General features: G+C 48.1%; 1 protein-coding gene across 1 annotated transcript; it reads left to right on the top strand.

Annotated features, from left to right (window-relative positions):
• Positions 1–13217: 13217 nt before the first annotated feature.
• LOC127336498 (probable E3 ubiquitin-protein ligase ATL44) lies at positions 13218–14231 on the top strand. Its single transcript, XM_051363313.2, has one exon. The coding sequence runs from the start codon at positions 13336–13338 to the stop codon at positions 13933–13935; it is 600 nt and encodes a 199-aa protein (XP_051219273.1). The 5' UTR covers positions 13218–13335; the 3' UTR covers positions 13936–14231.
• The last annotated feature ends 8723 nt before the right edge of the window (positions 14232–22954 follow it).

The raw sequence follows: 22954 nt of genomic DNA, 5'->3' as shown, positions 1-22954 counted from the left end.
TCCAGAGGACGTGGTCACCGCGGGAAGTCGAGCTCGGACTCGATGATTTGGCGTGCGCGAGGCCGAGGGAGTTGGCGCAGGAGGGCCGTGTCGATGCGGGGAACCAAGAGGAGGCGGCGCCGGGAGCGGGGGACCATCGGAGCAACGCTGACGGTGACCATCTGCGGCGGAGGAGGAGCAGTCAACGGAGAGAGGGCGAACCAGAGGAGCGGGAAGGCAACCGAGGGGGACAGGGGTTCGAGTACTTCACCGTGAGGTTCGAGGAGAGGTCGCTGGCGCCGGAGGAGGTCGGTGGTCGCCGGAATTGAAGAAAATTGACGTCGGGTCGGAGAAGGAACGAGGTCGTGGAGGTCGGTTGGGAGCGTCCCCGGTGCGATTCGTGGTACCAGACGAACGAGGACTTCAAGGCGCATCTGCTGGTGCTCTCGACGACGCGCGGGGTGGTCGGAAACAGCGGCGCCATGGCGGCTACTATAAGGTGGTGCGCGGTGGCGGAAGGAAGAAGAGAGGAGAGTTTGCTGGCGGCGCTCAAGGGGGAAAAAGGAGGGGCTGCTAGGGTTTTCCGTGTGCTCGCGGAGGATTAAAAGTGGGAGCAGGTGGAGGTGGGGCACGGCGTGGTCCAGGGCCATGGCGATGGTGACAGACACGGGGGGGTTCACGTCCCCTGCGTGTGCGTGAGGGGAAAGACGACAGCGAGGAGGAAAAAGGGGTACCATGCCGAAACGGTATGGGCTGAAAGAGAGATGGCTTGGGCCAGAGGGAGAAGAGAGATGGGCCACCGGGGAAGAGAGGGAGAGGCCCAGGTTAGGAAGGGGGTTAGGGTTTTCTTTTAGAACTTTCTTTATTTATTTGACAACTGGTTTGAAACATTTTTGAAAATCAGTTTGAATTCACATCCAGGACGACACAAAATTATTTTGAATTTTGAATAGATCGAAAATAGTTATATTTGTTAGATAGGTTTGGTGTTAGAGTTTATTGAAAGAAAAGATAGGGGGAGGTTTTATATAGGGCCATATGAGAGGGAAAAACTGAAATAGAGTTTATAAAAAATAATTTTTATTTTGTAAAACATGGATGCTATGATGCATGATGCCATGATTGTGCACAAAAGAAAAAGAACAACCAAAATCTAATAGGGGTATTTTTCTGGGTCGCTACAGATACGTAGCGGATACGTTACGAAAACGGATATTTGTCACAACACACTGCGACATAATACCTTGATTTATAGACCAAAAGTCACACATAAATAAAAAGACAGTAAGACAAGATATATCACTTAACTTTGACAAGCGGCAATTCAACATAAAGTAACACACATAGTTTAACAGCTGCACGCACACACAATTATACAAAGTGATTAGGATTAGAGTAATTAGTGGACTTGATACGTGGCTAAGCCCAGTTTCATATGTAAATGTAAGCCTACTAAGTGCACTGACCTCTCTAGGTTATATTTCTGAAAACTTTTCGTATTTATTTTTTCGGAATTTTCTCTGCCGTTTCCCTTTTCGTCGGAAAGGGCTCCCTCGTTTTCTTTTCCATTTTCGTTTATGATTTTGCCGTTTCCGTTTCTTCTTTTCCTCCAAATGCCGCTTCCTTTTTCATATTTGGCCCTCCATTTCTTTTTTCTTCGAAAACGGGCGAAAAAATTTCCTTTTATTTTCAACCCTAGTGTGGACTCGCGCGGGCGATCGAGCGAGACGCAACCAGGCCGGCGTCAGCGAGCGCCGGAAGTATGATACGCCGACGAACCGTGTCCGGTACCACCGATCGATGTACTGGCTGTGGCTGGCATGCACTGGTGCGGGTACGGCTCATTTCGCAGGCGCGTTGCTCCGGGACGGTGCACCTACGTCTACGTGTGTGTCCAAGCCAGGAAACCGGCTAGCTAAGGTTGCCGACGTATACTCTGAAGCTCCGAGTCGTCGTCATGGCCATACGCTTTACGCTGGAAAGAGATAAAAAAAATGGACCCGGTTCAAGCGCGACCTGCTCCAGGCTTGGACTGGAAGCAGCCATTCACGGAACCGGCCATCGTCCACGCGGGCGGCGTGAAGGGCCGACGACACCGGTCGGACGGCACCTCCCACGGCTTTCCCAGCGCCGGCCGGCCGGCGATAAAGGTCACCACCTCGCGCCTACTCCCAGGTGTTTTCCCTCTCCAGCAGATAACCTCCTCGGCCAGCACACCTTCGATCGGTCACCGTCCCCGACTGGCCGGTGCCGCCTTTTCCTCCCGAGGTAAAACCGTCAGCTCGAAACGGCCATGGCCGAGAAATGCGCGCCGCCGTCCGCCCGGATGTGGAAAGACCGTAACTGCAACCGCGAAGAGCTGACGTGCACACGTCGACACATCCGGGGTATGCCGGGGCCACGGGGATCACGTTTTGGGGCTTCTGGGGATTTGGGCGCGGCGGAGGCACATGGTCCGGCCGGGGCCGAACAAGAACGGCCCTTTATTGCCGTGGCGACGTTGCAGTGGTGCTGGCTGCTGCAGATCGCTGAAACCTTATCGGGTATCGAGTGTTCCAGTCCAGGCGATGTGCGCCAACTCCTGCAGGCTTGTTGTTGTTGGACGAGGAAGAATGGCGATCTTATCACGGGTGGTATGATCACGACGTTTGTGAGTTAGCACAAGTTCGTACATTTATTTAATTATTAAAAATAAACGTATTCCGTAACAAAATTCATACATGTCTAGTAAGCATGGTAGCAAATACATTTGAATCCTGCTTTTAAAAAAAGGCTTCCGTAACCATCCCGTATTAGCTTTCTTCAATAAACACCTTAATATTTCTACATGCTTCAGTAGATTACATATTAAAGTTTTTTCGATTGAGGATCCAAGCAACATGGACGATGGCCCAAACAACCATTACGAGTAATGAAATCTTGTTCGGGTAGGAGTACTGCCTCCCTCTCAAGTCTAGATCATCCCCGCTTGCCTTAAATTTAACCCTTGTGTGTTGTTCAAAAATGATTATGAGAACAATAATTCCACACACATACAAATAAATTGAAAGTGGAGACAAATACTTTGCATCCATTCATTAATTACGGAGAAGTGTCTTGACAAGACAAAGTACAAAGTATCTTTTTTTATTTGGCAAAAGGGACCGTCTCTCTCTCCCGGTATTACATCACTCACATTTTTTGTGCCCACGGTAACCCAAAGCTTTGCCTCCTCCTTTATTGAATTTATAAGGATTGTCTTTCTCGCGGATTTGTTGCGGAAGACCCGCAAATTCCTTTCTTTCCAAATAGTCCAACTAGTGAGCATCGCTTTCTGGTTTGGGATATTTTTTCCTTGACATGTTTGCCCACCAAGTGTCAAAGGAAATGTCCTCTGCCCAATTGGTGGTATCAATTGATTGAATGCCAAGGCATCCTTTCATCATGCCCCAAAGCCTCTCAGTGTAATGCTAGTGAGAGAAAACATGCATTCCATCTCTTGAGTTTGCTTACAAAGGGGGGGGGGGGGAGAGAGAGGGGGGTAAAGGCTGCAATTTGTTCAGCACATTCTTTTAAGCTTACCAGTCGTTCAAAGCCTAACTTGGAAACAACCGCGCGCATAATTTAATCTTGGGCGGCGCCCAAACCTTCCAACCCGTCTTGTTCATGAGAGTGATTGTGGCTCTGAAAAATTGAGCCTTATGCATATAAGTTTTTGTGTAATCTGCATTGGCTGTGAGATTCTAAGTAATAGAGTATCCCATGTCTTCCCTAAGGTTTACACCAAGAAGCTCCCTCCATGGAGAGACAAATTCCCTTAGATGAGGGATTCTCAAGTTGATGTCCATTTTGATCTTCGAAATTCAAGCATTACCGCAGGTGGCTTTCTCAACATTCCAATCTTTCCTCGAAGACAGTTCATATGGCGATGTCTTCAGACTTCCTACCATTGAGCCATGGGGACTCCCAAAAAGGTGCACACCATCCGTTCCCAATAAAGATGGTGGTTTAAGCATAAAAGAGGTCCATATCAATATCATCACAAGGGGGTGCCCGATCCCACCCATAGCCTTTTGGGCTCTTTCCATTCGTACGAAGGCCATATCAAACGGTGAGCACACACTAATTCCTCGATGTGGAGAATGTCAAGGCCGCCAAGATGGGTAGGCCTACATACCGCCTCCCCATTTATCTTGCACTTTACACCAATGATTTCTTTCGTGCCAGCCCAAAGGAAAGTTCACTCTATCATGTTCATGTTGGTGAGGCAACCCGGTGAGATAGAGACCGTGGTAAGGTCAAAAGTGGCTTGGGAGGTTAGGACGGATTTTACAAGAATCCCACGTCCGATGATGTTAATGTTCTTTCCATCCCAAGTTACAAGCTTACTTCCCATCTTATCATCGAACGGTTGAAAGTCCACCCTTTTGAGTTGCCATATTGATAGCGGGAGTCCAATATATTTCATGGGGAAGGAGGCTCTAATTGTCGGCATTCCCTCAAACACGTCTTTGTTGACTGCCAAAACCCACCGGCGGGCAGCGACGGTCAACACTGTAGAGCCGGGAACAACCTAGAGCTGCGGCTGGCTGAGGTCCCTCCGAGCGACGGCCCGCAAAGCACTTCTGGTCACACGTCCGATGCTGAGTGCAAGGGCGTGCCACCTGACCTATACCTGGTCAGGAAGGTGATGGAGATGCCTCGCTTAATTTCCTGCATGGCATACACGTAAACATTAAATACGAGCCTCGATCGGCTCTCAGGTTATCCTGTGAATCGGCTCAGAGAGCCGATCCACCCATGATTCGTACGGGGTGCACGAATATATGGTGGTCCTGCTTGATCAAGATAAAGCTAATGAGATCTACGACGATTTAGGGTTTTCACCGCATAATCGGATCATCCTACTCCAGGTTGGGCCTCGCGGCCACGCACGGTGATCGTAAGCCGATCCTAAACAAGGCCTAAACCAACACGAAGTTGATCCCCGGAACATCCTGTTTAGGACTTGCGAACGACACCCTACGTGCCGCTGGATCCTCCCCCCCTTTGTAAGGCCTAACTATTGCAGATATTAAACTAATCCTTGTAGAACAAGGAGCAATCGTAACGGATCAGATCTACTAAATAATGATCAAGCGGGGTGCCGCCCCCACACCTAAGATAGGTGTGAGGGCGGCTAGATATGCAAGGGTTGCACTACGCTAGCATGTTACGCGAAGAACTATGCTAACCCTAACACATCTATGATAACTACGTTGCTCGCCATCAACAAGGCTTCAGTACGAGCAACGCATGAACAACGTGGAGCTTGTGCTGCCTAGATCGCAAGATGCGATCTAGGCGACATGTCGCCACTCTGGGATAAAAACCCTCGAGACGAAGGAGTTGGCGATGCGCCGAGATTGATTTGTTTGGTTGAACGTGTGTTGTTGTTTATTCCATAAACCCTAGATACATATTTATAGTCCAAGGGACTTTCTAATTCAGGCGTGCACCTAACCGTGCACGGGTAAAACTCTAACTTCTAAACCGACACGTAATCTAATATGTTACAGATACAAGGGCAAACTAGCCCAAACTTTGCATGTAAGGCCGATTCACGTATTTCTTCTATATATATATCTTCAAGTCCATCTTGATCGCGGCCCACCTCTGACTCGGTCAAATTCTGGTGATAACACATGCCCCCCTGGTTTTGGAAATAACATTTCCAAAATCATTACGCGTTTTCTTCGTTGGGTCATGTCGTGGCAGAACCGCTGCAGTATCCGTCATCATGATGCCCTGTCTTCTCAACTGTTCCACGTGATTTGACCGTTGTCTTTGGGCACTGCCTCCTCGAAAACTGCTGTGGCATTGAATTTTTTCACCATAGCCCCTTTATTTAACCGCTCTGAGCAGTTTGCCACTTCATCATCCTGCTCTGTTCTGGCCATCGGCACCCAAAAACCCCCAATCTCCCATAGCCATGTCTTCCTCTTCCTCCTCTTCCTCGTCGGTCTTCTATGACTCCTCCCCCTCCCGCGAGCCGACGCCAGAGTGGGGCTCGTTGGCGGCGCACGACATTCTCGCCCCGACAACGTGGGACAAGGAGGAACACGATTCCTCCATCTGGTCTGAGGATGACAGATCCCTGACCGACGGCGAGGGCGACCTTCAATTCCTCGTCGAAGGGGAAGAGGAGGCGGAGAGCGAAGACGACCGCTTCTCCTGGGATGATTTCACCTCTTCCGAGGAAGAGGCGGAGGAAGACGACGACGACGACGACTCCCTTGAAGGCTACCCACCAGCGAAGCGCCTCCGCACCTGATGGGATGACGACAGCGAGGACGACGACGAAGAAGATGAGGCTCCCGTAGAAGGCTACGGAAGCTCTGATGAGGAGCCCCTCAGCAGCTGCGCCGGAGGCAGCGACGACGAGGGCAGCAACGGCCTCTAGATTAGGGACCAGTAGCAGTAGCTGGCTTTTGCCCTTTTCTACCTTGAGCAATCGGCTCTTTCTTTGTAAGGAATCCCCCTATTAATGCAGAAAAATCCCTTAATTAATTTCGCTTCCTTGTTAACCTTGCCGATTATCGAATGGCGTTGTCGTACAGGGAGCCGATAGCAGAACATCGGCTCATATTACTATCCGAGGCCAAGCTGTTGCCTAAACACCTCAACAGGCCTAATTCTCGTCCAAACCATCAGATTGAATCCCTCAGCAACCATTAGGAGATTCGTTTCTCATATCACGATTTCTGGCTTGAACCGATTCCGTTAACTTGCTAATCTGAACTTATTCCTCTAGAGTCGATATCAGTGCATCGGCTTTGTTTTTCTGAAGTCGATGTCTGCGCACCGGCTGCATTTACATACTGTTATCTCCATACGTTTTCTCGAATCGATGTCTGCGCATCGGCTGTGATGATTTTTTTTTTACTGGCCGATTTTTAAATCGGCCCCCACATCTTACTGCCCATCGTCCCACATGCTTGGGAAATATTTCTTGAGGTGTTGACCATTGACAGCCACTGGGAACTTTTCGCCGCTCAACTCTTCCAGCATGTATGCATTACCCTTCAAGGCCTGGACAACTTTGTACGGACCGTGCCAATTAGGAGACCATTTGCCATATGCTTTGTCCCTGGTTCCCAATGGCAACACAGCTTCCCATACTAGATCACCAACTTGGAACTCCTTTGGTCTAACCTTTTTATTGTAAGCACGAGCCACCCTGGCTTTGTTTTCCTTAATCTTCTCCAACGACCAAAGCCTAAGTTCTGTTGCGTCCTCAATAGTGTCGCTCATCAAAGCTGCATATTCTTCAGCTGTCAAATCATTCTGAAACGCGACACGTCTTGATCCAGCCGTAATTTCCCAAGGCAATACGGCTTCCTGTCCATAGACGAGCTGGTATGGCGAAGTCTTTATAGCTCCATGGCACGACATGCGGTAAGCCCATAATGCTTCTGATAACTTCTCATGCCAATCCCTAGGGTTCTCGTCAATCTTCCTCTTGATTAGCTTGATCAGACTCTGATTGGACGCCTCAGCCTGCCCATTAGCTTGAGCGTAGTACGGGGATGATCGGATCAGTTTAATCCCCATGTCATCGCAGAACTTCCTGAATTCTTTAGAAATAAAGACCGAACCTCCATCGGTCGTGATAGTTTGGGGAATCCCGAACCTATGAATGACGTGTTCTTTCACAAACTTGATCACATCTTCTGATTTCACTTTTTTTCATAGGGACGGCTTCCACCCACTTGGTGAAGTAATCTGTGATAACCAAAATCCATTCATGTTTTTTACTCGACGCCGGATGGATTTTGCCGATCATATCCATGCCCCACCCCCGAAACGGCCAAGGCTTGATGATGGGGTTCATCACTGATGCTGGTACCATCTGAATCTTCCCGAACATCTGACATGCTTGGCACCCCTTGTAATAATTGAAGCAATCTTCAAGCATGGTGGGCCAATAAAACCCTGATCGCCTGATTAACCACTTCATCTTATGAGCCGATTGATGAGTTCCACAGGCGCCTTCATGCACCTCATGTAAGAGCCGATTAGACTCAGTTGGCCCCAGGCACTTAAGCAGTAACCCTTCCAACGTCCTGTAGAACATATCGTCTCCTATGAGGACATACTTCATGGCTTTGTACCTTATCCGTTTAGGTGCCCCCCGAGCCGAATCTTTTAAATAATTGAAGATTTCGGCTCTCCAATCATCCTGTTCCAGGAACTGTACCTGAACCTCTGATCCGTCAGATATATCTATATAACCTGACGCCATTTGTGCAAGATTGTTGGCGTCGGCATTTTGGGATCTTGGGACCCAATTAAAGTTGATGTATCAAAACTGTGTCATCAACTCACGGCATTCCGCCCAATATGGGAAAAGCGATTCACTTTCGCACTTATATTCATCCGTGAGCTGGTTAATCACCAACTTTGAGTCTCCAAAAAGCTCTACTGCTTCAGCTCCGGCTTCCAATAGCAACTCCATTCCCTTACGTACTGCCTCATATTCTGCTACGTTGTTGGTGCAAGGGGTAGATAATCGATGGAGAAGGAGTATTCTCGCCCCGAGGCGACACGAGCGGAATGCCGATGCCACAACCATCGTCACAAACCGATCCATCGAAGAACATAGCCCATGCACGTATAGATAGTCTTGCTATATTGGTACCGATCCGTTCGGCGATAAGATCGGCCAACGCTTGTCCCTTGATCGCCTTCGCAGCTGATACCGGAGATCAAATTCGACAACGCAAACATCCACTTACCAAGTCGGCCTTTCAAAACAGGGCCGACAACATGTGCTTGACAACATCCGACTTGCATATGACGATGATCTCTGCCGTCAAAAGGATGTGATGAAGCTTGGTGCGAGGTAAAGAACGAGCGAGAGGCAAAGTTTCTCGACCTCGGGATATCTTGTCTCCGCGTCCATCCTTCTCGCCGAGGTAGAAAACGACCTTCTCAACGCCATCGTAGAGTTGCACCACCACCGAAGCGATGGATGTGTCGATCGACAAGTAGATGTAGAAACGGCTTTGTCTTCTTTGGGGCGGAACTAGCACGGGCGGCGTCGTCGGATACCGCTTAATCTCATCAAACGCTCGTTGTCGTTACGCCCCGATGAAACTCGTCGTCGATTTAGTCTTCACCAGCGCCATGAACGGCTCGATTCGTCCTGACAGGTTAGAGATGAATCGTCGGACAAAATTGATTTTGCCGATGAGGCGTTGGAGCTCCTTTTTCGTGGTCGGCGGCTGCATGGTATGCACCGCCTCCTGACTTTTCAGGCCGATCTCAATTCCCCGTTCATGAACCAGAAACCCTAGGAATTGACCAGCCGTCACGCCAAAAGCGCACTTCTTCGGATTCATTCTCAGCCCGAACTTCCGGGTTCGGTCTAGGACGCGTCGTAGATCGTCCAAGTGTCCCTCCATGGAGACTGATTTGACTACCACGTCGTCGATATAGATCTCCACCAACTTGCCGATCAGATCATGAAATATATAATTCATGGCTCGTTGGTACGTTGCACCAGCATTCTTCAACCCAAAGGTCATGACCACGTACTCGAACAAGCCTACTGCCCCTGGTACTCTGAATGCGGTCTTGTGTATATCTTCCGGAGCCATGAAAATCTGGTTATAACCGGTGTTGCCATCCATGAAGCTCAACACCTTGTGGCCAGCAGCGGCGTTTATCAACGTTTCTGCCACGGGCATTGGATATTCGTCCTTTGGAGTGGCTCTGTTAAGATCTCGGAAATCGATGGCCACGCGCCATCGGCCGTCCTTCTTTTCCACAGAACGATCATCGGAGATCCACTCAGCATACCTGCATGGCCTGATGAATCCGGCGGCCAACATTTTCTCGATCTCTTTCTTGACTTCTTCCAGAATTTCGGCCCTCATCTGACGTGCTCGTTGTTGGAACGGCCGAAATCCTTTCTTAAGGGGGAGCCGATGTTCAATGATGCTCCTGTCTAACCCAGGCATCTCCGTGTAATCCCATGCAAAGCAATCTGGATATTCTTTTAACAGGGCTATCATCTCTCCCCTGAGCTGTGGATCTAGCTTCTTGCTGATAAAGGTCGGTCGCGGCTTATCCCCAGGACCAATGTCGACTTCCTCCAGCTCGTCAGCCGATGTAAATCCGTACCCTAGCTTTCCGTCCCCTGTGAGGTCGACGCCATATACCGGGAGAGCAGGTGGCACGGATGATACAGGCCGGTCGCTAGAATCGGCTTCCATCTTGATCATCACCAGGATCTTTCGGCAGTGTCGGAGCCGGTCGCATGGAGCAGCTTCTTCCTTATCTTCGCTATGAGAGCAGTTGCCCTCACCTCTATCCTCATCAGGGGGGTGCCCCAGTTCTATCATGTTGATGTTGAACGAGTATCCTGGTTGGCACCTCCCAGGGTAAGTGTCGTTAACCCTGTCAACGGCGCATGACGGTGAATCAGGCACTTCTGGTGCCGCCGATGTGAATGACGACGGTGGACGGGACTGAAGTGGCACTTTTCCTCGGTAGGTCCCGAGAGTTGGATCTAATAGAGAGTGCTGATTCTTCATGACCTCCTTGATCATCCGAACGGCGACATGCTCCAGAGTATTCACCAGGCTCTCAGAATGGAGACGCAACGAGTGAGTCACCATGCCGCTAATCTCCTGGCGCACGGCCCTGGTGCGTTCCTCCGACGGGACAGATAGGTCCACTCCATCGAGTACGCCTTCCGGTGAGAACCCCTTCCACCTGACGCCATGTGAACGGGTTCTATGATATGAGCCGATGAGGTCGGCTTCGAGGATGACTTTGACCTCGTCATACTTCTTCTTGAGCTCGTCCGTCAGATCCTCGTACGTAACTGGCGTGCCGTCCGCCATCTCAGATGTAGATGGCGATGTGGTTGATGTAGAAGCTTGTCCCACCGGGCGTGCCAGAATGTGTTGACTGCCAAAACCCACCGGCGGGCAGCGACGGTCAACACTGTAGAGCCGGGAACAACCTAGAGCTGCGGCTGGCTGAGGTCCCTCCGAGCGACGGCCCGCAAAGCTCTTCTGGTCAGACGTCAGATGCTTAGGTCCATGGCGTGCCACCTGACCTATACCTGGTCAGGAAGGTGATGGAGATGCCTCGCTTAATTTCCTGCATGGCATACACGTAAATATTAAATACGAGCCTCGATCGGCTCTCAGGTTATCCTGTGAATCGGCTCAGAGAGCCGATCCACCCATGATTCGTACGGGGTGCACGAATATATGGTGGTCCTGCTTGATCAAGATAAAGCTAATGAGATCTACGACGATTTAGGGTTTTCACCGCATAATCGGATCATCCTACTCCAGGTTGGGCCTCGCGGCCACGCACGGTGATCGTAAGCCGATCCTAAACAAGGCCTAAAAACCAACACGAAGTTGATCCCCGGAACATCCTGTTTAGGACTTGCGAACGACACCCTACGTGCCGCTGGATCCTCCCCCTTTGTAAGGCCTAACTATTGCAGATATTAAACTAATCCTTGTAGAACAAGGAGCAATCGTAACGGATCAGATCTACTAAATAATGATCAAGCGGGGTGCCGCCCCCACACCTAAGATAGGTGTGAGGGCGGCTAGATATGCAAGGGTTGCACTACGCTAGCATGTTACGCGAAGAACTATGCTAACCCTAACACATCTATGATAACTACGTTGCTCGCCATCAACAAGGCTTCAGTACGAGCAACGCATGAACAACGTGGAGCTTGTGCTGCCTAGATCGCAAGATGCGATCTAGGCAGCATGTCGCTTACCGGATAGAAACCCTCGAGACGAAGGAGTTGGCGATGCACCGAGATTGATTTGTTTGGTTGAACGTGTGTTGTTGTTTATTCCATAAACCCTAGATACATATTTATAGTCCAAGGGACTTTCTAATTCAGGCGTGCACCTAACCGTGCACGGGTAAAACTCTAACTTCTAAACCGACACGTAATCTAATATGTTACAGATACAAGGGCAAACTAGCCCAAACTTTGCATGTAAGGCCGATTCACGTATTTCTTCTATATATATATCTTCAAGTCCATCTTGATCGCGGCCCACCTCTGACTCGGTCAAATTCTGGTGATAACAGTCTTCAATGCCAATATTTTCGCAACGAATGTGTACCACTAGGCATGCTCTTTTGGAAGTTTGTTTCTAGACCGATTACTTCTCCAAATAACGCAAGGATGTTGGAAAGGTTATGCATGTCCTCTCTGTGTGGATCCACAAAAACCGCCGCATTGTCTGCATATTGGGAAGTTCAAAGGACGGTACCCCTCTCTCTCTCTAATCTTGTGGAGGAGCTCATGATGGGTAGCCAACTCAAGGATTTGTTGGAGTGGGTCTATGGAATGAACAAATAGGAGCGGGGAAATCGGTTCTCCATGTCCCAATCCCTCTTCCGTGCTTGATAGGGGAACCATCCACCCCATTTGGGAGCACCCTCGAAGAGGAGGAACAAATTAAACCGCAAATCCACTCTAGGAATTTAGCCGGGAATCCACCCTATTTGGATTTCAGGATTTGTTGGAGTGGGTCTATGGAGGAACAAATAAGCCTCCATGATGTTGCGAATGCCGAGCTCGACCGTGGATACTCCTTCCCTTAATGAAGAAACATTCGGCATTAGACACAAGATCATTCATTAGCGAATCAAGCCGGATAGCAATCTTTTGAGCAATAATGATTTTCTGCAACAGCCTCAATCAGGCTAATAATGTTAGGAGAAAATATCAAGCAATACAAGCACAGAGTGCATCTAAAAGAGGATCAGGTTCTTGTATGTGGCAATACCTTGTATTCGTCGTGATTCTTGGCCGTATGATTCCGAGTATATTCGGTACACGCGGTTGGGTTACATTGGAGGCTTGATCCCATACGTGCACGCCTGGGTCATATCATATCTGAGAAACTCTGATCGGATCCAGAGGTGCAGCGAACGAGGAGTAGCAGAGTGTAACACGAAGAGTGCAGCAAAGACGCACATCATGATCAGGCAGGTACTTGTTCAGAAAAGAGAAGTTCAGGTAGACTGGTAGAGGTAGGTAGACACGCTAGCAGCTGCCTACCACTCACTATAGTTGCTTCCCTGCGGTGCACTGGTTTCAGGAGGATTGAGACGAGGGGCGATCGCCCACGGTCTTTGGCTACACCGGCCGACCACCCGGCTCTTCTCCCTCACGCCCGGAAACACCGCGCCTCGCTAAAAGGCCGCAAAGGCCTCTATAAAAAGCCCACACTCCAAGTCCAACCTAGCTTCAACCACAAACTTGTCACCTTCTTCCCCGCAGCTCAGCTCAGCGATAAGCAAGCCAGTCTCATCCCGTCATCTGGACTAGCTACGATGCAGCAGCAGCAGCAGCAGCTACCCACCATGGCGGCGCCGGCGAGGCGGCTACTCTTGGCGCCCGCCACCACGCCGGGGCCCTTCATCGCCGACGACAGGGACATCATCATCATCCTCGCATCGCTCCTCTGCGCGCTCATCTGCGTCCTCAGCATCGGCCTCGTCGCGCGCTGTGCCTGCGGCCGCCGCCTCGGCGTCGGCCCCGACGCCGCTGCCGCTGCCGCCAACAGGGGCGTCAAGAAGTCCGTGCTCCGCGCCATCCCCACCGTCGCCTACGTCGCCGCCATCCCCGCGGCCGACAAAGGAAAATCGTCGTCGGAGGAGGACGCAGGGGCGCCGGAGTGCGCCATCTGCCTCGCCGAGTTCCAGGAGGGGGAGGCCATGCGCGTGCTGCCGCAGTGCGGCCACGCCTTCCACGCACTCTGCGTCGACAAGTGGCTGCGCGGCCACTCCTCCTGCCCCTCCTGCCGCCGGATCCTCGCCGTCCGCCTGCCGCCCGCCCAGCGTTGCCAGCGCTGCGGCGCGCGCCCCGACCCAGCCGCGGCGCGCTGGAAGCCCGCGGCACACTACGGCGAGATGCCGCCGTTCCTGCCGTAGCACCCACGCACGGCTCTCCCCAGATCCGGGGGTCGGAGCTACAAGACGAGGAGCAGAGGAATCCAATCGACCAATCGACGAGCATTCCGGTCAAATTTCTCGGCCGCTTTTTTACTTCCCGTTCAGTTCAGTTTACATCAGTAGAGGCGGATAGCGTTCGTGAGCTCAGGATCCTTGTCTGCAAGTGGGTGATAAAGTGTTGCCTGCCACTGCATCTTAGCTGTGCATTTGTAAATACTCCAGTAAGTACTATGTGAAACTGTGAATAGAGTCCTATCATTATGTGAAGCTGTCAATAGCTTGCTCTAATGCTCTCCGATTTGAGAAATTCTGGATGGCATTGCACTCGTTCTTCTCATCTTGAGGATTTTGATTTGATTGCTCTTGATAAGTTGGTATCAGATGTCCCATTCGGTTGGTGAGTATCTGGACCATGTGTTTGCATATGCAGTGTACCTAGTATGTTCCTCTAACAAATGCGTCCTGCATGGAGTAGCTAGCTGCTTAGAGTGCACGATACTTTATCTTTACAGCTGATGGAGGATCTAAGAGGACAAAAGTGAAAGGGGATGTCCGGGTATATGAGGCAAAAATCTTCAGTTGAGTGCAAGTAACATGATAATCCACTCCTCTGTCGGATTTATGTGACAATACATCATAACTTATGTACTATAGTAATTTTTAGAATGGATATGGGAGCAATACATAATATTTGTACAATGGAGACACGCTGGAGAATAATTATTCTATTAAACACTAAAAGACCATCTTATAACTACGAAAAGGCACTCTTTTTCCACCATTTCCTTTTGAAGTCAACAATCATCCTACGTGGTTTGGGCAGGGCAACATTCTATTGTACATTAATTTTCCCAAACACATGTACAACGCCATGTTGTCACTGGTCTATATTTATGATTAGATGATATCTTGAACTTGTTTTGTATGTTTGTTTGTTTTGATATTGCTTATCACGTGTTCCACACAATATTTTGAATTAGTTTGAAAAGGAAGACTTTTATACTAATATCCGCTAATGCTACATACAAACTTTAGATAGAAAAAAACCGAGCCAAATAGAGTGATCGTTATCTATTTTCCAATTATTAGATGCACAGAATTTTGTTGCTGGTGGATTCAAAACTCTTGCTCTCTTGGATCATGCTATCACTGTCCTTACATACAAGCAATTCTATCTCCACAGATTCCAAACTCTTGGTCCCACGGATCATGCTCCTTTCGACCTGGCATCTTCAGTAAAATCAACAAATTATTTATTTTCAATATGGTTAATGTCTCCTATCATTTAATCAGTCGTTTTCATGTCAATGTCTTACTAAAAGATAAATTATGAAATCACTTTTCATGAAAAATCTAGTGCATCATTTTCACTTCTCCAAATTTCCACATATAATATTGTGAATTTTCTCATGCATCAGTTCACGAACAAACAACAAACATAATCCATTTACAAAATAGTGATACATGCTAAACTAACCCTTGTTTTCAAAGCTTAGCAAGAAATTTATCATATTGCTACATCCATACGTGGTTCCTTTCGAGGTTTAAGACCAAAGCTACACATAACGATTGTGTTTTCGCCAGAGAGGAAGATTTGGTGACGAGATAACTAAGGGGAGAGAGAATCAGGAGAAATAATAACGTCACAAGATGCAAATCGGAAGGCACCATAAACGCGATTGTAAGCTTAAAAATGGCACGCTCATCAAATCGTCAAATAGAAAACCCGTTTTATTAATAGAAAACATTATTATCTAGTTATCCAGGAAAATCCAGCTCCAAACCAGATACAAATGTTCCAAATCCCCCACTGGTCGGTGACTGAACATGCAACAAAGAAGACGCTCCAGAAAAAAAAAACACACCAATGCAGCAATGAAGCCCCAAAAAAACACCAAAGGCTCCAAGCTAAATTGTTTTGAACAGAGAGATACCCACCTGAAGATTGTTAGGATTAGGACTGTTTATGTGATGTGTTAGGTTCACATAATAGCGCCAGGATTGTCACGCAAGAAGATTATCGTAAATTGCAGGGGATATATTATTAGTTCGTTATATTTCTGGTGAGATAGGATTATGGGGTCCTGTCCCGAGAGATATCACCATGATAGGATTGCAGACAAGGATGTGCACCGTGTACTCAGGAATAAGGATAGGCTTCTTCTGCTCCAGAAACGAAACAAGTGCACACACTCTGGTCAGCCCTCAAGTGGCATATCTTAGAGCATCTCCAGCCACGTCCCTCAAAGCGTTCCCCAAAGGGATTTGGGGCGCGCCGGACACAAAAACCGTTCCAGCCACGTCCCCCAAAGCCCGTTTTTGTCCGGCGCGTCCCGATATGGTGTCCGGCGTCCCGAGCCCGTCCCCGTCCCACAGGGGACGCACAGGGGACGCCGGACACACCGAAAAGCGAGGCGGGGAGTGGCGGGACCGACTCGTCAGCGGCACAATAAATTTTAACCTAACCGTCGCCTACCTCACGACGGAAGTTATTGGCGCGCAGCGACGGTGCAGTTCCCGCAGAGCCGCAGCGACGCGTCCCGTCGCGCTTACCTCTGCGTGCCGGCGTTAATGAGCGCCACCGCTCCTCCGCCTCCCTCCGGCCTATAAAAGGGCCGCCTCTCATCGTCCCTCTCACACACAAACCCTAGCGCCTCTCTCCCAAACCCTAGCCGCCACCATCTCAACAAGACTCGACGCTATGTCTGGTAGAGGCGGAGGACGACCTCGCGGCCGTGGTCGTGGTCGTGGTTGTGGCCGCGGCAGAGCTGAACGCTCGCCGTCGCCTCCCACGCCGCCGGCTTCATCGTCGGAGATGGACGTGGAGCCGGACGTGCTGTTCGAGTTCGTCCTCGTCCTCAAGGGCGACCCGCGCGGCATCCAGAGGCTGCCGGACTCCTTCGCCGACTACGTCGCCGGCGACGACCGCCCGCGCACGATGCATCTGCGGGAGGCTGCGTGCGGCTACTACCGATGGATCGTCGACGTGATCTACGACGCTCGCGGCAAGATGTACCTCAACATCGGCTGGGAGAAGTTCGCGCGGCACCACAGCCTCGAAGCCGGCTTCATCCTCCTGTTCTCCTACTTCGGCGACAGGGACATGAGCGTCAAGGTCTTCGACGAGACGCGCTACCGCCGGGACTACCACGGCGACAACACCGACGAGGAGGACGACTGGGTGTTGTTTCTTCACAGCGAACACGTGCACGGAAGTTTCTGGATGTTTGCCTCATCGGTAGAACCAACAAGGGCACCATCCTCCCGCTGGATTTTCCAGTTTAGGTGACTGGGTGTGCCCTCGAGTGTTCTTTCTTAGCAGCGAACATAGGAAACCTTCGATGCACGGCCTAGTTAGGTTTAGTTTCTTTGCAAAATTTTATATTTGTGTCCACCATGGTTCAAACTATGTATTAGTTTGTGGAAAACCATGTGCCAAACTGTGTCTTCGTGTAAACCACGTTCCCAATTATGTATTAGTTTGTGAAAATTGAAATAAAAATATTAAAAAAAGTATTTTAAATGTTTGGGGGAGGCGTTTGGGGGACGCGGCTGGGGAGCGACGTCCCCCAAAGACGGCACGAATTAAACACGTCCCCCAAACGCTCAATCCGGCGCGGTTCGGGGGACGCTTTGGGGGACGCGGAGCTCTTAGATGCGCACACATGCAAGTTCAGAAGTTGAAAGTGCAAAGTGCAGGCAGCCAGGTAGGCAAAAAGGTTGAAAGAGCAAAGCGTAGCCAGGCAGGTAGGCAAAAGGGCGAAATGTACATGCACGAAAGTTAACTTTTGCAAGAGCACTACTCATGAGTCATGACAATCTGATCTATCCATATTCAAAAGTTCGACGAACAACTCTAATTTAATCGGAGAAGATAAGATATGTGTTGTGGACTCCTTTCTTCTTATTCGTAGGTAGCACCTGGGAATCTGAAATGTGAAACCGTGTGTTGAGACTTGAGAGCTCGGAGATTGGTTGTTGTCGTTACAGAATTAGTTGGGTCAAGGATTTATCCACTCCTTATCCGACAGAAGAACGATGATACATTTGGACAGTGGCGAAGGATGAAAAAAAATCTAAGATAGGACGAATCTTGAAAGGTACAAATACCAAAATAGTCCTAAAGTGGTAGTGATGTATATGGTTCAAACACAATCATTGGATACAAATAAAAATAAAAACATATTTAACTACAATTAGAACAAAAAATACCAATAATGCTAACTGAATGGAAAAACTTTGCCTCTTTTTAATGCAATTCAAACAATCAAAACGTTTGATTATTCCTTATTCGATGTGCAACTCGATCTTGATTATCTTTATTGCCGGGAAATTTCTTTCAATTGTTAATGCCACCATTGGTAAAACCAATATTATTTTAATGAGGTGTTGGTCAGAGAAACTATAACGTGCATTTCAAATATTTAATGAATAACTTGAACTTACCTTGTATATCCTAAGGTTCAGTCAACGATAAATCTCTATAATACAAGTAATGTTATTCGCATTGAGCCTAGAATAGTTTGGAGGTAAAAAGTCTATGTTTTCGGTTTGTAATTAATTTTGCGCAGTGTTTACTAAAACAAGCATAATTTTCTTATACGGAGTTCATTTTTGATGTATGACCACTCAAAATTTTCAGAACAAACACGCGCATCTAAGTGTATGCACCAAAAATCAAGATAGGGCAGCTACCCTACCTTATCCTACTAGGAGCTTCGCCCCTCCTATTGGATCTACTTGGCTCCAACATTGGTGGATTCGTAAATATAGAATAAAACGCAAAGCACTAACAAAGTTCTAATCTAGCTCCTATTCCATTAGAAAATGAAATCCACAACGTCGCTGTCTATTCTGGCATACAATATCACTAGCTAGGATCGTCCAAGCTTTGCACCTATTTTTTCAAACCTGGACACAAAATTGAAATTGAACAAAATTACGAACATAAACAAAAATTGAATTTGAAAAAATTCCAAATCTGAGAAAAAATTACGTGAACAAAATTTTCTTTTGAGCAAATTTGAAATTTGAATGAATTAAATTTAAACAATTTTCGAATCTGAACAAAAATCACTTGAAAAAATTCATGAACAAAAATTGAATTTTAAAAATTCCAAATCTAAGCAAAAATTAGGTGAACAAAATTTGATTTTGAGAAAATTTGAAATCGGAACAAAAATTACTTGAAATTTTTTTGAACTTTAACAAAAAATTGAAACTAGGCAAAAGTTAAATTTGAATAAACTTCAATTTTGATTTTATTTTTATTTGAACAAAAATTTGAAACTCAACAAAAAATGAACGTGAACAAATTTCAATTCTGAACAAAATTTGTATTTGAATTTTTTTTGAAACTGAACAAAATTGAACGTGATTTCTTTTTCAAAAAGGCAGAAAACCAAAGAAAGCCGATGAAACAATAGAGAAAAATAACAAAACCGTTGAAAACCAGAGAAAATTCGGTCGAAAAAAACCAAAACAGAAAAAAGAAAACCCACCGAAGGCGCAGCTTCTTGGGCTGGCCCACTTAAATCCGTACGCCTGGGCGGGGCTTAATACGCCTAGCTAATAGGCGGAGAATAGGTTTTCCGGGTATAAAGATCGTGGAGAGCAAGGGTATATATATACACCAAGCTGGTCCATGAATGGCAATCACCGCACAATAAGGCGGGCGTGTTGAGTTGGCCCTTTTTTATTTTAGGTTTTCCTTTCCTTTTTTTCTTTTAAGTTTTCGGTTTGCATTTTTCTTAAAATTTGTACATTTCTTTTTAATCTAAACATTTTTGTGATGTGAACATTCGTTGAGTTTAAACAATTTTCGAATGTGAACTTTATGAATTTGAAAAAAATTCAAAAAAATTGAACATTATTTAATTTGAACATTTCCAAAGTTGTGCATTTTTCAAATTTAAACATTTTTCGAATCTTGAACTTTTTTCAAATGTGGAAACAAAGTTAAAAAGAAAAAGAAACAAGAGAAAACAGAAAACCCAAAAAAAATGAAAAAAAACGAAGATGGGTCAAACCAATGACCTGACTAGGGTGTGCGGGACTTGGTAGCGGCCAACGTGATCGATGTATAGTAAAAGCGGTGGAGAGCTGAAAAGTATTATGATTGCGCATACAAGAGATGATATTCACTGACCCGGTCATCGTTTCGAGGGTGCCACACACCTTGCGCATGCCCAAGTGGCTACATGGGTCTCGAGCCAACAACATCAGGTAATACAAATTATAGAAAAAATATTTTTTAAGTCTCCACATTTTTAAAATTATAACATTTTTAGAATCTATTTTTTTAAGTTGAATACATTTTAAAATCTATACATATTTTGATTTTGAACACTTTACAAAAACAAACAATTTTCAAAAGTGAATAACTTTCTTTTGAAAAAAATATTTTAAATTGAACACTTATCAAATTTAAACATTTTAAAATTTATTTTTTAAGAAATTAACCATTTCCAAATTTAATCGTTTTTTTAAATATACACATTTTCAAAATTTTAATATTCTTCGAATCTTACAAGAAAAAAAAAAGAAAAGAATCAGAAAAAAAAATAAACAGAAAAGTGCAAAGCCTAGCTCCTAACCGGGCCGGGCCACACCACACGCGGGGTGTGCAGTGGAGTTCAAGTGCTGCCATGGTCGGCAGATAGGATTTTCCCGCTAACCTTGTCTCTGTACATTGTTCCTGGGCCTGATGTGGGATGATGGTACCGTTGCACCAGAGCATCTTTGCATTTCCATGGGCCCGTACAAGGTTGTTGGCAACTCTGAGGACCTGACCAACCCCTAAAAAAAAAACTATGAGGACCTGACCTCTGCGTACTGCTGTGCAATATGCCGTCGAAAAAAAAATGTGGCGACCCTCAAAAAAAAAACTATGAGGACCTGACCTCTGCGTACTGCTGTGCAATATGCCGTTGAAAAAAAAATGTGGCGACCCAGATTAAGATTAGTGATTAAAACTAAACACAAATGGTGATGATCTTATGAGTTATGAGGTCCACGATCCAGCTTTATCATTGGAACACAGCTCGCTGTAAGTTGCTTAGGACATCCAAACGGTCAGGAATCGATCGCGCCTCCGTTTGCGTTGGAGGTGGCTCCAACGATACGACGCATATTGTTTTCCTATTTATAAAATTATAATTTACACTAATAAAAAACATAAAAAGACTTTACAAAGGCCATAAAGGTCTGCTGAAACCTAGCTAATGGCTATTGCTCGTCGTCGGTGATGAGGTCGATGAACTCTAGCGTCGGTCATGGAGTTGGTATGCCGGCGGTGGAGGAGGAAGGACAGGCTGCGGCAACTGCGGCCAGGCCATCGCCTGCCCCGGAGGATGTGGTGAAGGCGGCCACGGATCCTAGGCCGGAGCAGCAGTCGACGCACCATCGCTGGAACGCGTCGGCGTGGCCGGAGGAGTCGTCGGCCCTGCGCGAGCGCCAACTCGCGTAGCTGGATTGCGAGCCCATCCCACATAGCGAGCTCGCTATTGGCCAGTGCCATGGCAATGGCCTCCTCCTCGCTAATGTCCGGCAGCTGGGTCTCCGGATCCCACGTCGGCCCGCCGTCATCATGGTCGTTGTCTGCGCGCTTCGCCTCCTCGTCCTCGTCCTTGTCGTTGTTCTCCTCTTCTTTCGCGGCGATCTCGCGGTCGAAGTACTCGAGGCCGCTGACGTATCCAGCTCGGCGGCGAGCGTCGAACTCCCACGTCCCGAACGAGATCCAGTTGTACGAGTTCAGCGCGTACGCTGGATCTTCTCAGAGATCGTCCAGCAAGATCGTTCGGCGGTAGCGCACCTAGTCATGGAGCTCTCGGCACTCGCGTGGCATGGGGGGACCGGCACACGCCTGGAGTTGAGGTACCAGCCTCCTTCAGGCAGGTTTGCGTCCGGCCATGGCACCGGCCGGTTTTCGTCCGAGAGGCGGCGCGTGAAGTCGATGCGGACGTACCGCCCAACCCGAGGCTTCTTGCCGGATTGCTAGCGTCGTGGTTGTTCTAGGTATTGCGGAACGGCCAACATTGCTTCCCCATGGCGTCGATCGGGTTGATAGGGTGGACTCTGGCAATAGCGTGGTTGGGGAAATGGGCGCCGGTAGCGTTCCTTTAAGAGGCCCGGACGCCATCTCGTCTTCATTGTCCCGCCACTGCGACGCCGCCTAGCAGCGCACGCTCACGGAAGCTGAGGCGCGCCATTAACGCGACCCAGAAAAGATGTAGCGCGCCGCCCGTAAGTTATGCCACGGAAGACGAAACATCTGTGCCACTGCCGAGCGGGCCCGTGCGAAGACCAGGCCAAATATGCGCCGTATTTGCGTCGCTGCGGACCACCCGGTCACTTTCCGTCGTCCCGCTGGAGCGGGTACCAAAAAAATTTTAGGTACACGCGAAAGCAAATGATTGCTCGCTCAGCGTCCATTTACGTGTCTTTGTTGGAGATGACTTAGTTCCATGTTTTCGAGAAAGTGCATGCCTATACGCGCACCCGCACTAACCAGTAAGAGCATCTCCAGCTGTTGGGCTCCCGAGACCGAAATCCGGCGCTAGCGCCGGATGGATGGAAAGTTTGGCCTGGGAAGGCCCATTTTCCTAGCGGTGACTCCAGGATGGATGAAAATTCTGGACAAATGCCAGCGAATTCAGACAAAACAAGATGGAATTCATTCAAGCATAGACAAAGTTTAGAGATATTTAACATATATAGGCGAGTTCGTACATATATAGGCCGAATTCGTAAGCCATAGGGAAACAAAAATTAAAATTTAAAAACGTCGATCTACATGCAGAAATGGCGGTAGAAGGTCATGTAGTCGCCGCCTCCGTCGTCGTCGTCGCTGGAGTTGCCGGCGTCCTCGAGCGGCGACGCCTCGTACCAACGGTTTGAACCCTGGCCAGGGTCGCCGCGTGGCGGTGGCGGCCGGTAGAAGTCGTTATTGCTGCTCTCCTCGAGCTTGATGAGCGGCATGGGCGCGACGGGTGCAGTC

Source organism: Lolium perenne, chromosome 2, assembly GCF_019359855.2.
Source record: "Lolium perenne isolate Kyuss_39 chromosome 2, Kyuss_2.0, whole genome shotgun sequence".
Classification (NCBI taxonomy): Eukaryota; Viridiplantae; Streptophyta; class Magnoliopsida; order Poales; family Poaceae; genus Lolium; species Lolium perenne.
The sequence above is the reverse complement of the archived record's forward strand: the minus strand, read 5'-3'. Positions and strand labels throughout refer to the sequence as shown.

Bases quoted from the DNA above. Each gene is read 5' to 3' on its own strand.
- LOC127336498 (XM_051363313.2), top strand. From the start codon at position 13,336: ATGCAGCAGCAGCAGCAGCAGCTACCCACCATGGCGGCGCCGGCGAGG.